The sequence below is a fragment of the Notamacropus eugenii genome, chromosome X (genome assembly GCF_028372415.1).
Source record: "Notamacropus eugenii isolate mMacEug1 chromosome X, mMacEug1.pri_v2, whole genome shotgun sequence".
In the NCBI taxonomy this organism is placed as follows: domain Eukaryota; kingdom Metazoa; phylum Chordata; class Mammalia; order Diprotodontia; family Macropodidae; genus Notamacropus; species Notamacropus eugenii.
This window is the reverse complement of record NC_092879.1, coordinates 100,628,768-100,643,679: the sequence shown is the minus strand read 5'-3', so window position 1 is coordinate 100,643,679 and position 14,912 is coordinate 100,628,768. Positions and strand designations below refer to the sequence as shown.

Below are 14,912 nucleotides of genomic sequence, written 5' to 3'. Positions count from 1 at the left end.
GCTTGCTTGAAGACCATGACACTCACTGCTGACCATATCAATCTGTTTCAGAACCACCACCAGCTAACTACAGTCTCTCCTCCATCTTGCACTTGTGACATTGCTTTTTTGTACCCAGGTGCCAGACTTTACATTTAGCCCTAGTGACCTCCATCCTACTATTTTGTGCACTGACGCCATCCTCCACTATTTCACTTTGCACATCTGATGAGCAGATCATCCTTACTTTTACTCACGTCAAGAATACCAATGAGAAATAGCACCCTGAAGCCTAAGGCAGATACTTGGGGTCCACTGAAGACCTCCTCCTGCCAAGTTGAGCCATTACCAATCAATTCCACTTTGATGCTGAGCATCCAACATCTTTGAAATCCAGCTGTGTGTGTTATCATCTGATCCCAAGCGTTCCATCTTCTCCACCACAGGAACAAGTGGAGAGACTTAATCAAATGCCCTGCTAAAATACAGGCGAACTCCGTCTACCGTATTCTCCTCATCTACTGCTAGGGGGTGTATGAGGTGTTCAGGGAGGACTAACACCTCTCATCTGTAGCTCCAAGAAGCTGTAGCATATGCAGCAGCCACACTCTGGTAAGACTGTCTCAGCAGTTACCAGTTTGAGGGTAACCAAGGCCTCAAACCCATTGGTGAGTTAGGAGGACGTGTTCCCCAAGTATGTGAAGACTTCCCCTGGTGAGGGAATGGGAGGATAGGAACAATTGGTTCCAACAGCCAAGAAGACAGCTTGAAACAGGCTCTGTGAAATGCTTAGAGTTGGTCAGACATCAAAGAAGCCAAGGTTATCCATTGCATCCTGAGCCATCACCGGGCCTTCTGACTTTCGTCCTGCCACTGGATTTGGATGACTGGAGGACAAAGTGAGACTGACCAACTGCACAACTCGGCCTCCCTTAAACCCAGTTCATGCTCGAGTCAAGTCATGATGTCATTGGTTTCCTTCAAAATCAAAACAAATGAACAGCAATAACTAGGTCAATTGTCCTGTCATAAGGGAGATGAGGTGAGCATGGCAATGACTTGTTCTAGAGAAAGCCATGTTGGCTCTTTGCGATCACCATTTCCATTTCACCAACCAGCTCTAAAATGACCTGTGCTAGAATGTCCCCAGGAATCAAAGTCAAACTCACTAGCTATCACTGGCAGGCTCTGTTGTCTTCCCTTTAGGGAAAGTGGGGTATTTGCCCTTCTGTGGTCTTGTGGGATCTCTCTCGTTTTCCAGGATCTTTCAGCCATTCCCGAGAGTGGCTCAGCCGCCAGATGCCAGCTTCTTTCAGGATCTGAACATGGGAGTTCCTCTGCCTGAGGGGACTTGAGTTCGTCAGAGGCTGCTCAAGGCTCCACCATTATCTTTTTCCTTATCTTGAGTATCAGCTCTCTCTTAGTCATCTTTATTCCTGACATCTCCTGTGCAAGGGTCATTCTTCTTGATAAAGAAAGCAGAAAGAAGATTGCAATTGAGCAGCTTTATCTTCTCTCAGCTGTCAGCTGTCATGGGTCCCAAGCAGGGGTCCTAGTCCTTCTCTGCTCCTTCTTTTTTAGCTGAAAAAGAATCCTTTTTGTGATCCTTCAGGTCCCTCCCCAGCTCCAGCTCCTTTTGACTGGGAGCTGTCCAGACACTGTTTTTGAGGGGACCAGGGCTCCTCTCTCAGATCAATATATTTCTCTCTAAAATCTCCGTTGCTCGGTGAAGCCCCTTTGCCTCCACATTAGTGTCTCCACGTTTTTCCTCCTCGTTGGAATTGTTCCATTTGGCATCTTTTGAATTTCATTCTTGGGCATCAGCCATCTTGATTCTCTCTTCCCCCTGGCCTGGCTTTCCATGAGGCATTCTAGTGCATAAGACCCTGCCTTTCCTTCCTCTGCACCCTTTGAAATCTACTTTCCCTGGATCCAAGGTTCCTGTCAGACTACAGCCAGTTCCCCCCTCTCTGTCTAGCACCAATTCTAAGGGAGTTCATGTCCCCACAGGGTTCCCAGCATTTCCACCCCAGCAGCTAGTGAGTCCCATTAATAAGAGTCGGGTACAGCAGAAAAGTGTCCTTTGTCAGTTTCTTTACATTTTGGGCCAAGTTACGAAGCTGGGCCATGGAAGATTTCTTTCACAACGTGGCCAATATGGAAATAGGCTGCGCATAGATCACACATGAAGGGAGAGGGAGGAGAGGGGAGGATTTAGAGCTCAAAGGTTTTTAAAAATGAATTTTAAAAATTGTTGTTTCCATAGAATTAGAAAAATGAAATAAAATATTTTTCAGGGGAAATGCATGAAGTCCCAACTCGTTTCGCTAATAACTGCTTTATGGTGTCATTTGAGAACAGTTGGTACAAGTTGCCCTTGCTTCGTTTGTTTTTTACAATTTCCCTGGAAATTTTTGTCCACCTGTTCTTTCAGATACATTTCGTTATTTTTAAAATGTAGCTCTGTGGAGTATATTTACTGGCACTGAGTTATATCTATAGGTTAGTTGAGGTGCTTAAAATTTTAGTTCTAGAGCTAAAAGGGATGTTAGCTGCCATTTTAACTCTATGGACTCAACTTACCCATGTGTATTGAATCTTTCCAATTATTTCATTCTTCCTCGATTTCTGTAAAAAACATTTTATAATTGAGTTTACAGAGGTCTTGTGTATTTTGGTAGGCTTCTGACCAGACGGTTTAACTATTTTGTTGTTTCTGTAAATGATATTTTCCGTCCTATCAATTTCTTCTGGTTTTGTGAGAAATATATGGAAATATTGATGACTTGGAGGGATTCCCAATAATTATGCTAAATTTATTCAGTAAATTGGCAAAAGCCAATAAGGAAGTTGAGCCTTGAACCATGAGCTCCAGGCAGCTCTACCCACACTCCGATATTGAACAAAGGTGCCCTGAGATCAAAGCCCTTCAGCAAAAGGTGAGCGTGTAACAGCCTCCATCAATCCCTTGGGAGTGTTGAGGTGCATTGCAATACTTTATCAATTCCCTTTCAATACCACAGGGGTCCCCCTCCTCAATTTTTGAGGGAATGACCACCTGAACTAAAGTGGCCTAGGCCTTCCCAGCATGAGCCTTTACTTGCTTGACTCTCCTAAAAGCACACAATTGCTTCCCAACGAGGAAGCCTCCTCCACGCCAGCCAATCTGGCCACCAGACTGTCTTCTCACATGTCTCACTCCTAAGCATCTTCCTCAGGAGCTTTTTTTCCCCAAGCCATCATGTAGACCAAGGGAAAAGCAGATACCAGAGCAGTGTTCCGAGGGCCTTCAGCCCTAACAGGGTCATGGTGGAAAGAGCCAGAGAACCTGGGGTCAAGTCCTGGCCCTGCTACTTCTTAACCACCCCATTAGCCTTACTTTCAAATAAGAGAATTCCCTTCCTGGCCTCTGACTCAGAGAGTATATGTTAGACATCTACCCCAAGAGATCGATGAGAAGAAGAAAGGCCCTGTCTACACAAAAGTTGTGTAGCAAAAGTTTGGGAGGAGGGGGGCAAAGTAATGGAAGCAAAGCAGATGCTTCTCAACCAGGGACAGCAAGGCAAGTGGTGGCACATTCATGTTAGACATGGAATCTTACTGTGACATGACAAATGTCACAAATGCAGAGAAGCGTGGGGAGACTTGTGGCGGAATGAAGTATGCAGAGTCAAGCAAACAACATACACGTGACTACAACAACATCAACAAGAAGCAACACCAGCACAGTCAGAAGACAATCCAAAGTGAGTGTTGTGGAATGGCAAAGAACAAGAAATGTGAGAAGACGCTTCCCCTGCTCTCCGTTGGAAGGCAAGGGGAATTGCCCAGAATGTCAGAGTTTTTGAACATATTATTTGGTTTTGCTGATCATTTATTACCTTCTTCCTAAAAACTCATCTGTTATATGGGATGGGGGAAGCATACATGATATGTAAAAATATATCCACAAAAATGTTTTGTATTTTTTTAGACATAAGCTCCTTGAGGGCAAGGGCTGTCTCCTTTGCGTGCTTTTGCGTCTCTAGCCCTTAACACGGTACCTGGTGCGTAGTAAGTCATTGATAAATGCCTTATCATTCATTCATTCATTTCTAATAAGGCCCCTTGAATCTTTAGCGATCAAAGTTCATTCTTTACAAATCCTGACTCTCACCCCTAGACCAATGCCATGGCAGCAAGGAAGCTCATTCCTCCAGCATGTCCCCAACAGAACTCATTCTCCTTCCCCCAATCCTACTCCTCCACTGGCCTTCCCTATTTTTATTGAGGGCACCAGCAGCCAGCCACTCACAATCTTGATGCCATCTGCCGCTCTCTATTTCCCTCACCTCCTCTATGCAGGTGGTTCCCGAGTCTTGTTTCTACCTCTGCTACACCCAGGGGTGTGATGGTAAATGTTTAACAACCAGTTCTCCAATAGATAAATGTACGCACCACGTTCTTTGGAGCTTATGCCAAACATGTAACAACACTTTCTTAAGCCTAGACAATCAAATCATCAATCAAGCTGGATTTGTAGCCTTTGCCCAATTCCCAGGTATGAATACTCACACAAGACATTTAACAACCAGCTCTCTCAAGTCAATTTGAGTTGGCTCAAGCACCCCACTTGTCTATATTACTAGCGTCCATCTCCTCTCTACTCATATAGCCTCTACCCTACTTCAGAAGGGCTGTTGCAATAGCCTCTCCCAGTCTCCAGTCTCTCCCCTCTCCAATCTAGCCTCCACCCAGCTGCCAAACTAAGAGTTCCGATCTTGTCACTCCCTCATCTCCTCAAGAATCTTCAATGGTTTCCTAGTGTCATTGGATAAAATAGAAACTCTATTGCCTGGCATTTTAAAACCTCCACAATCTGGGTCCCACTAATTTTTTCAATCATTTTCTGTCTTCATGCCTTCTCTATTCTAGTTAAACCAGCCTGCCGTTTCCCAATCATGCCATTCCATGTCCTGTCATTGTGCCTTTGCACAAGTGGCCCCTGATATCTAGAATGAACTCCATGCTGACTGGCACCTTCTTTCAGAACTGAGCCTGGGTGCCTCCTCCAGTCCAAGGCCCAACCCCTGAAGTGTCAGAACCCTCTCTCTCTCAGAATCACCTCTTCACTTTGTATTTCCTTACTCATGTATGGGTAGCATCCCCACCCCCACCTCCAGAGGACCAGAAGGTCCCTGATGCCTTTCTCTGTTTCTGTTTTGTCTTTTCCCCCCACAGAGCCTGACACAGCGCCCAGCTCAGAGTGAAAACTGCTTGTTGGATTGTCAGCTGGGTGAGGCAGGCAAATTGATTCATGAGTTAAGATGCACAACAGACCTCTGAAGGGGGACCCAGCACCTTCTTTCTTTCAATCTTTCTTCCTTTCTGTTATTTTCTTTTCAGTTTTTACTGTTATATTCTCTTTTTATATCACCCTCATTTCCAAACATACCCAACCCAAAAAGCTATTCCTGATAACAAGGAAAAGAGGGGGGGGAAAGCAGTTCAGTAAAACTAACCATGGCATCCACCAAGTAGGCCAGTATACACGAAGTTCCGTGCCCATATTGCCCCCCTCCCCCATCTCTTCAAAGGAAGATGGAGGGTGCACTGTCACGTCTGTTCTTTGGGGCCTGGATCCTGGTCATCATAATCATACAATGTTCCCATGCTTTTCCCAATGCTTTAGGGTCATCTTTTCTTAGCAAGCAATAAAATTTCATTACATTCCCATACCACATTCCCCAGTTAGGGCCATGAGCCATTCCCCAGTTGAGGGCCAAGCCTTGTTTCCAATTAGTTTTGACATTAAAAGTGCCAATATAAATTTTTTTGTGCCCATGGGCCTTGTCCTTCTGTCTTTGACCTCTTTAGGGCATGTGTCTGACAAGGAGATCTCTGGGTCAAAGGATACAAGCATTTTTGCCACTTAGTATCATTCCAAGTTGCTCTCAACAGAAGAAATGGTCTCATTAATCTCAGAAAATACTCCAGTGAAGACTCATCAATGGCCAAGCTGGGCAGCACTTAAGCAGGCCCCAATTCCAGCAATGCCCAGCCTGGCAGCCACTGACTCCACCCCCTGTTTCACATATCTCAGTAGATCAAAGTGCAGCATTTTCCTTGAATGATACATGAATATTGGGCTCCCCCAAACCAGGAAGTTTCTTTGTGGTAGCCTCTGATAAAATGGAGAGCGTCCCGTGACAGAATGAGTAAGGACTGGTTGAAGGAACTAGGAGTGTTTCTAGCCTTGGCGAGAGAAGATTCAGGCCACAGAAGAGCAGTCTTCTAGTATATAAAGGGCTCTCATAGATGGAAAAGAGATGACACTTGGTACTTGGTCTAAGAGGCGTGGGGCCTGTAAAGATGCCAAACAGATAGCTTCCTACTGAGCTGAGCTATTCCCAAAGGGAGTGGGCTGCCTGCCTCAGAAGGGAGTGGGCACCCTGTCACTGGAGGGCTGCAAACAAAGCCTGGACAACCATTTGCTAGGGCTGTCCCAGCTTGTTCACATCTGGGTTGGGCTCAGTGACCTCTGGGTCGCTTCCAGCTTGAAGATTTAGGGCTTCTGAGGAGAGCCCAGATGTTCAGCCTCATGAGCAATGGCTCAGCGCTCTTCTCCTGGTGAGAATCTCAAACCTGTGAGATTCTTTGTCCCTCCTTGCAAGGATGACTCGGGGTAGGGCAGAGAGAGCCGGTATCAGGGCTGAAGAGAGGCACCTGCTGGTGTTCACCTCTTTATTTCAGGATTTCTGCCCTGGCACCAAAGGAGAGGAGAGAATTTCTCCCCCTTGCTTCCAAAGCTCCAAGATCCCCCTAGGATGCAACCAACCTCTGGACAGGGCAGGAGCCTGGTGAGCAAAGCAGTGAAGCTACTAACCCCCACTTCAAGGCTCTGACTCCATGACTCAGTCGCTTTCTGCCCTAATGCCCAAGGCATCAGGAAGTCACAGGCAGGGGGCCCCACCCTGACAACAAACCCAGCAGCCAGGAATGTAACTTGGGATACCCCATCTGCTTTCCCAACCCAAGAAGGAAGTTCCAACAGCCTTGCCCCTTACCTGGGCGGCATTCACTGATTGAACACCCACTATATACCAGAAGCTGACCTGCCTAAAGGCTCAACCCTCCCCCACTCTCATTTGACAGCACAAGAACCTGAGACCCAGACAAAGCCATAGGACAGCATTTGGTCTTTGCCAGGCACTGAATCATGACTCCCATCTCTAGAGGGCCTCAAGAATCTTGAGCTCTTTCCTTTTGTGATCTCATTTGATTACCATTACCATTATTTGATTACCATGGCCCATTTTGTAGTTGAGGAAACTGAGGCAGATAAAGGTGAAATGACTTGCCTTGGGCCAGTCAGCTGCCACTTAAGCCAGAAGGCAACAGCTTCCAAGAATAGGAGGAAAATGGCCTGAAGTAAGAGGATGTGGGAGGAAGGTCTAGGCCTAGGGCCTCACTCCCACCACAAAGCTCTGGGAGCTCCCCTCTCAGAGCCTCAGTTTCCTCCTCTATAAGGTAAGGGCATTGGGTCCCACCTAGGTGTAAAACCTATAATCTATTTACTGACAGTGTAAGAGCTGAGCTTGGGTTGCCCTGGTGGTGCCCAGCTGGTGCCTATCACCAACCAAGTTCAGTAGGAACACTGGAGAAGGGGCAAGGCCCCCCTCCCCACCACACCCTGACCTGTACTGGGACTGATCAAAAGGGTCATGATTACCTGGCCTTCCTTCTTGTATCCCTCTGCAGCCCAACCCCCCCCAACACCACCATGCTGTCATTAGCTCTAAAGGGACCCATTGGCCATGCCAGCATTAGCACAAGACAAGAAGGGAGCAGAAGAGACCTGGGGAGGGCAGCAAAGGCTCAGTACCTACTCCTGCCTGTGCCCTGATCCCCACTGTCCTCCCCGGAAGCTGACTTGGCCACAGTAGACAGCAGCCCCAAACCAGGCTTCTCTTAAGACCACATCTGCTCCAAAAAGAGATCCCACCTAGAGGGAGTCCTTCCCCACCCTCCCTTGACATTGTACCATAGTAGAGAGCACTGGACTTGGATCCCACCTCTAACAAGTAGCTGTGTGACCCTGAGCAAGTCATTCATCCTCTAGGAACCTTCTGGAGAGTGAAGATAATAACAAGGCTATCACGAGGACCAGAGGAGCTCATGTCTGTAAACCACTGCAGGAGACAGACTCAGTTTCCCCAGAGCCCCCCCTGGTGAGGCTTCTGAGGAGGGGACCAATGAGGGGAAAGGGAAAGCCAGCTCCCTGAATTCTGACTCACCCAGGCTAGTCATCTAGAACCTTCCCCCCAAAGGCTGCAATGCTCTCAAGGGCTGGAGGAGGAGCTAGAGGGAGCAGCCCTTGCCCCTTAGGCTTCTTAGAAAGGTGTCTTCTTAGTTTGTTCTCTGAACCGCTTAGGGCCTGGGCCTAGCCCTGAGCCTTAGGCCAAGAAAGAATGGCCTTCTCCTCCCTGTCTGTGGGTGGTAGGTGGGGAAGGAGGCGGACAAAAGCTATTAACACAGGTGCCAGAACTGAGTAGTTGCCAGCCCACAGAGTCCAGAGGTATCCCTGGGTGCTGCTCTTAGGGTCCTCCCGTTCTGTGTCAAGCACTTCCCTCAGGCTTCCGGGTACCATGTCCTCCCACTGGCAATTTGATATCGACCTCATCATCCAGGGCCTTGCCATTTGCCAGTGGCACCTGACTTACTTGGCGATATGTGAGTATCAGGGCCCAGTCAGACAGTGAGCTCCAGGACAGGGCCATGGCTTCAGGAGGCAGAGGTCCCACCACAGCTAGGCCTCTGCCTCAGGTGTCCTTGGGGCCAGATCTCTGCCTCCAGCCCTGGCCTCCAGGCCAGATGATAGGAACTGGGGAAAATACTCAGGAGGCTGAGCCAGGCATGTACTACTACCAGATGCCCTCTGCCAGCACAGGGAGGCATCACAAAGAAGCCTGTGGGGAAGAGGCAGTACTGAAGGATGTGCTTCTCACCCCAGCTCTTGCTGGGTTTGTAGTTCTGTAAATCTGGGTGACCAGCCTGGACGAATGACCAGGGAGGAAGGGTAGGGGAAGGATTGGAGTTCAGGGGACCAGTAGTTGGGGACTTGGATAGGCAGGGAGCATGTAGACAGAACAAGTGGATAAGGAGATGGGAAGGGGGCTCAGGGACAAAAGTACTGGCTGGGTTGAAAGTGGACAGGCAGAGGGTAGGGGGATGGCATGAATGGGGGAAGGGTTGGTCAGGTACAGGAGGAGGGACTGGGCAGGGGGAAAGGGTGCATGGCAGGCAGATGGCTAGGCTGGCTAAATGGGTATAGATGGACCAGGGGCAGGCAGGCAGACTGACCAGGGGAAGGAGTAGATGAAGCAGGAGGGGACAGGTCATTAGCTGGCCCTGCCCTGGCTATGGGCTCCCTGCGACTGGACTTCCCCCCATTTTCTGATCTCCTTGACAGTTTGGATCTTGATGCCCAGTTTATTCTACCTGGTGGTCACTCCTCTCTGGCCTCTGCCTGTGCTCTACATTGCCTGGCTCATCCTGGACTGGAAGACACCTGAGCAAGGTGAGGGCCCTGGCCCAGTCAGTCCCAAGCTCTTCCCCACCCTCCAGTAGCAGCAGCAGCAGCAGCAACAGTCCCCACATTTAGGCAGCACTGGAAGGTTTGCAAAAAACTTTTTATTCGTTAAGCCTCACAACCTGATGAAGTAGGTGTTGTTATCCTCCCCATTTTACAGATTTGGAAATCGAGGTTCACAGAGATTAAGTGACTTGACTAAGGTCACACAGCCAATGGGAATCTGAAGCAAAGTTTGAGCTCAGGTCTTCCTGATCCCAAGCTCAGTGCTCTCTGCATTGTGGCAGCCCCAGGGCTTCCAACTTGCACTTCTGCAGCCTGCTCCATGCTGTGGGCCCTTACTGCATCTGGGAAAAGTCACAGTCATCCAACCTTCTCACTCTGCTGCTTTCCTCTGTGCTCTTAGGTGGCAGGCGCTCAACCTGGGTACGGAACTGGCATGTCTGGACCAAGATCCAAAACTACTTTCCCATTATGGTGAGCTGCCCTGCCCTGGGCCCCTCTCTGCCTTCAGATGGCACCCAACAAGAACATCCCTGCACACATCCCTGGGGCTACCCCTGAGGAATCCAAAACCAGGAAAACCTGAGGGGAGGAAGGAAAGAAAGAAGGAAGGGAGGGAGGGAAGACAGAAGGAGGAAGGAAGGAGGGAGGGAGGGAGGGCAGAGGAAGGAAGGAAGGAAGGAAGGAAGGAAGGAAGGAAGGAAGGAAGGAAGGAAGGAAGGAAGGAAGGAAGGAAGGAAGAAGGGAGGGAGGGAGGGAGGGAGGGAAGGAGGGAGGAGGGAGGGAAGAAAGGAAGGATGAAAACAAGTATTTATTAAGTGCCCCTACTATGTGCCAGGCACTGTGCTAAGTGCTTTACAAGTATTATCTCAGATGATCATTTGATCCTCACAACAATCCTGGGAGGTAGGTGCTATTGTGATCCCCACTTTACAGTTGAGGAAACTGAGACAGAAGTGAAGTGATTTGCCCAGGGTTACACAGATAGTAAGTGTCCAAGGCTGGATCTGAATTAGTGTCTTCCTGACTCCAGGTCCAGTGCTTTGTGCGCTGCCATCCACCTACCATCCCATATGCCCCCTATTTGGTTGAATTGAAGCCAACAAGCCTAGACACTCACCAAGGACTTCAGGCTTTCTCCATGGTGGGGGACCTCCAGCCCATTATTGCATCACCAGGACATGCGGCCAGCCGCACAGTCCCAACTCCAAGTCTGGATTATTATTCGATCCTGGAAAGGACATGTCAGTTGATTTCCCCATGACTCCACACTCTTCCACTCTCCCTAGCCACAGCTCCCTATGTATGCCGGCTTTTCCTGGTAGACCAGAAAGTCGTCCAGTTTTTCTATTTGTCTGCCCAGCACTTAGCAGAGTTCCCGGTAGCCGGTGAGAGTGTATTCAATGCTTCCATCTACACACATTCGTTCTTTTGCACTGAAGAAGTTCTGGAGGCTGCTCCTTGACCCCTCTTTCTGTCTTTGGGGTCTCATTTCAATTCTCCCTACCCCCCCCCCAACCCTGGCTCCAGCTCCTCAAGACCAAGGACCTGAGCCCAGAGCACAACTACATCATGGGAGTTCATCCCCATGGCATCTTGACCTTCGGAGCCTTCTGCAATTTCTGCACTGAAGCCACAGGCTTCTCCACCATCTTCCCCGGCATCACGCCCCATTTGGCCACACTGTCCTGGTTCTTCAAGCTCCCCATTATCAGGGAGTATATCATGGCTAAAGGTGGGTCTGACTGTTCTGCTGGGTGCTCCCCATCCCCTTGAGCACCCTCAGCATCCTCAGGAAGAAGCTCTTTCTGGTGACTCCCTTGCTGCTGGTTTGAGCCCTCACCTTTTGCTTCGGGCCATGATGGAGCTCTGCTGAGCTCTGGGCCATCCATTGGCGTCAAAGGGACTGACCTAGGAGGGAGAGGCAAGCAGAGAGGGGACCAGGAGGAAGCCAGAAGGAGAGGGAGTGAGGCTGGGCCCCTTTACTCCCTCTCAGCGGCTCACTTGGTCCTCAGGTGTGTGCCCAGTGAGTCAGTCATCCATCAACTACCTGCTGTCCCAGAGAGGCTCCGGAAACCTGGTGGGCATCGTCATCGGGGGTGTGGGGGAGGCTCTGCAGAGTGTACCTAACAGTACCTCCCTTATCATCAGGAAGCACAAGGGCTTTGTGCGCACAGCCCTCCAGCACGGGTAGGTGCCTCCAGGATGGTCCAGCTCCCCACCAGGGAGCCCCGTTCTTTTCGGGAGTTCTATTCCTTTCAACAAATCTCAAGGCTGTGCCTGCTGTGTGCAGCACACCATGCTAGGAACAGTAAAGGATACAAAGTTCAGAGAAGACCCAATCCCTGCCTTCGGGAAGGCCATAGTCTAGTAGAGCTCTGGCTAAGACATAAACATTCATTCATTCTAGAAGAGTTTATTAAGGGCCTGCACTGACTGTATACAGAACAGTGTGCTGACCACTGGGGTGACACCAAGTGTCTACACAGTCAGCTGAGCAACCAGGTGATCCAACGGCTAGAGGGAGGCATGAAGACCTGAGGTTGAATCCCTTCTCAAACACTTACTAGCCTTGGGTTAGCGATCCTGGGCAGAACACTTAAGCTCTCTGGGCCTCCATTTCCCCATCTGTAAAATAAAATAGCAGCTACCTCCAGGGTTATCATGAGGATCCAGTGAGTTAACGTACGTGAATCACTTTACCAACCTGAAAATGCTACATACAGTCTCTGCCTTCTGGAAACTTATGTTCTAGTGGGAGATAAGACACAAACACAATCTGAACAAAACCGTGCATTCATTTATTCATTCTGCAATGACATATTGAGATTCTGCCAGATGCTGGGTGCTGTGACCACCCTCAATTAGGAAACAACCCAGCAGAGTCAGTGGGACGTTCCATGTGAAACCTTCCCCATTCCCAGGAAGCTAAGTCAAGGCAAAGGTTCAGAAGTTTAGGCCTCTGTTATTTCCTCCCTCCACTCAGGCCAGGAACTTGTAAGGACCCCAGACCACAGCATGCAATCTACTCTGGGGGAGTCCTATCATAGACAGTTTGGGGATAGGCTGTGGTGATGTCCTGGTATCTGGAGAGTAGGAGGGTGGGCACCTAAAGCTAGGACCCAGAGGTGCTCTAGGAGTGACTTTGAATCCCTCCTGAGATCCCCAGAGTTGTAGACCAGGCTTGGGGCAGGGTGGAGGTGGGGGGCAATAGCTGCAGTACCAAGGCATGTCTTCATGGGGGCTGGGGGTTAATCTGGCTAGGAATATTCTCTAAATAGTCTTGTCACTCCCTGCCTTTGGTCATACCAACATGGTTTCCATTATAGGGCTCACTTGGTCCCCACCTTCACGTTTGGGGAGACCGAGGTCTACCACCAGGTGCTGTTCCCTGAGGGCAGCCGCATGAACCGATTCCAGTGCTGGTTTCGCAGCATCTTGGGGTTTTACTGTTGTGTTTTCTATGGGCGTGGATTCTTCCAGGACTTCTGGGGACTCCTGCCACTCCCCGAGCCTATCATCACTGTTGGTGAGTCCCCTTCAGAGAGGGTACCTCAGGAGCTAGCTTTGCACAGAGAGGGGTTCCAAGGCAGGATAAAAGAGATGAGGCTGGGGGCAGGAAATAGAATGGGAAGGAGACAGAGGGGAGGACCTAGGAGAACAATGCCAATGCTAAAAGGGAACACAGAGGACCAAAGATCAGAGAGGGAAGGGACCTGAGCAGTCATCTGGTCCAACCCCCTCATTTCAGAAAGGAGGAAACTGAGGCCCAGAGAAGGGAGGGGATCTGCCCAAAATGAAAGGAAGAGAGATGGCCCAAGTCAATCCAATGAGCATTTATCAAACCCTTCCCAGGACACGGGCCCTGCCCTCACAGAACTCACAGTTTAACAGGAGGATAAGGTGTGGTCCCACTCAAGTGGGACAGAAAGTAAAAATGTTTTGAAGGGCCTCAGGGAGGAGGAAGAGCTGGCTAGCGTTCATTGAAGGCGCTTCCTTGAAAGGATGAGCTGGGCAGTTCAGACAGAGTTTCGGCAGAGGGAGGCAATCTGTAGGGACGTTAAGAGGCAAGGGAGGACAAGATGAAGCCTGTGGCCCAGCTCGCTAGCAAGCCACCTGGGTGGAATGTACAGTAAACGAAGGCTGGAAAGGAAGGTAGGAGCCACATGGAGGAAGGGCTCAGATTAGATCTTAAAGCTAAGAGGAAGCCACCAGGGCTTATTGAGTAGGGGAGTGGCACAACCAGACCTATGTTCTAAGATCCCTTTGGAGAGGGGAGATGCTGGAAGCAGGGAAACCACTTAGCAAGCTATTGCAATCATCCAGGTGAGAAGTGGCCATGGGAATGGAGGCAAAGGAAGAGATATAAGTGATCTTTGACTTGGTAACTGACTGAATGATGGGGGCGGGGGGAGAAGAGAGGGGGGCGTTTAGAAGGATGGTTCCAGATGGTCACAGAGCAATGAGGAGAAGCTCAGAAAATGGAACACCCCTATTCAGGTCAAGGGAGGTATATGCCTGGGGGCCAGCTGCTGGATACTGTCCTCTCTTGGAGAATGAGGGGCCTCCACAGCCAAGGCAGGAGAGTGGGACAGGGAGGGAACTACCTAGACTGGGACCCTGGTGAGGGGATAGAGGGGTTTATGATGAGTTCAAGGGAGGTTCTGATGCCTTTTGTCCTTCTTTCTCCCATTTGCTCTGTCAGTTGGGGAACCTGTAATGGTCCCCAAGATAGAGAATCCAAGCCAAGAGACAGTGGACAAGTACCACACCTTGTACATAGAAGCGCTGCAGAATTTGTTTGATGAGTACAAGACCCAGTATGGGGCCTCAAAGACCCAGGAGTTGTTGTTCCTTTGATGGCTGGGACTGGGAGGGCTCCCCTCCAGGCCCCTCCTGCTTTGGGACAGTGAGAACCCCCTTCTGACCAAGGGAGACACAAGAACTATGCCCTGTGCAACCTCTTGCCCTCCCCTTGTCCCCAAGTCCTCAGGTTTTCCCTTCCACTGCCAGTCCTTCCTCTGTTGGCTCTTTTATCCCTCTCCTTCCTCACCCTCTGCTTCCTGGGGCCATGGCTGTGAATCCTGGGAAGTTCCCCAGTTCCTACCGACTCTCCCTCCCTCCCTCCAGGACAATCAGCTTTGCAGCCATAGTATAGGGGTCCAGCTTGTACTGCCCAGGAATACTGGCTCTTCGTGATTGGATCCTCTGTGTGGGGGCAGCCTCAGAGTCGCTGGCTCCTTCTTGGAGGGCTCAGAGATAGTAGCTGCTCATCCCCGGTGACCACCTCCCAGATTAGAGCTGGATCCAGGCACCCTCTTATTTATTACCTGCCAATCCCCTCACTTTCTTGGGAGGA

The 14,912-nt window shown here is 49.8% G+C and overlaps 1 protein-coding gene across 1 annotated transcript; it reads left to right on the top strand.

Annotated features, from left to right (window-relative positions):
- The first annotated feature begins 2,843 nt into the window (after positions 1–2,843).
- AWAT1 (acyl-CoA wax alcohol acyltransferase 1) lies at positions 2,844–14,677 on the top strand. Its single transcript, XM_072627332.1, has 9 exons — positions 2,844–2,918; positions 5,200–5,254; positions 8,560–8,691; positions 9,431–9,538; positions 9,957–10,027; positions 11,084–11,288; positions 11,569–11,743; positions 12,883–13,082; positions 14,259–14,677. The coding sequence occupies exons 1-9, from the start codon at positions 2,844–2,846 to the stop codon at positions 14,411–14,413; spliced, it is 1,176 nt and encodes a 391-aa protein (XP_072483433.1). The 3' UTR covers positions 14,414–14,677.
- Positions 14,678–14,912: the final 235 nt, after the last annotated feature.

Bases quoted from the DNA above. Each gene is read 5' to 3' on its own strand.
- AWAT1 (XM_072627332.1), top strand. From the start codon at position 2,844: ATGAGCTCCAGGCAGCTCTACCCACACTCCGATATTGAACAAAGGTGC. The intron at 2,919-5,199 runs GTGAGCGTGTAA...TTCCCCCCACAG, and splicing joins TCAAAGCCCTTCAGCAAAAG to AGCCTGACACAGCGCCCAGC. The intron at 11,289-11,568 runs GTGGGTCTGACT...CTTGGTCCTCAG, and splicing joins GGAGTATATCATGGCTAAAG to GTGTGTGCCCAGTGAGTCAG.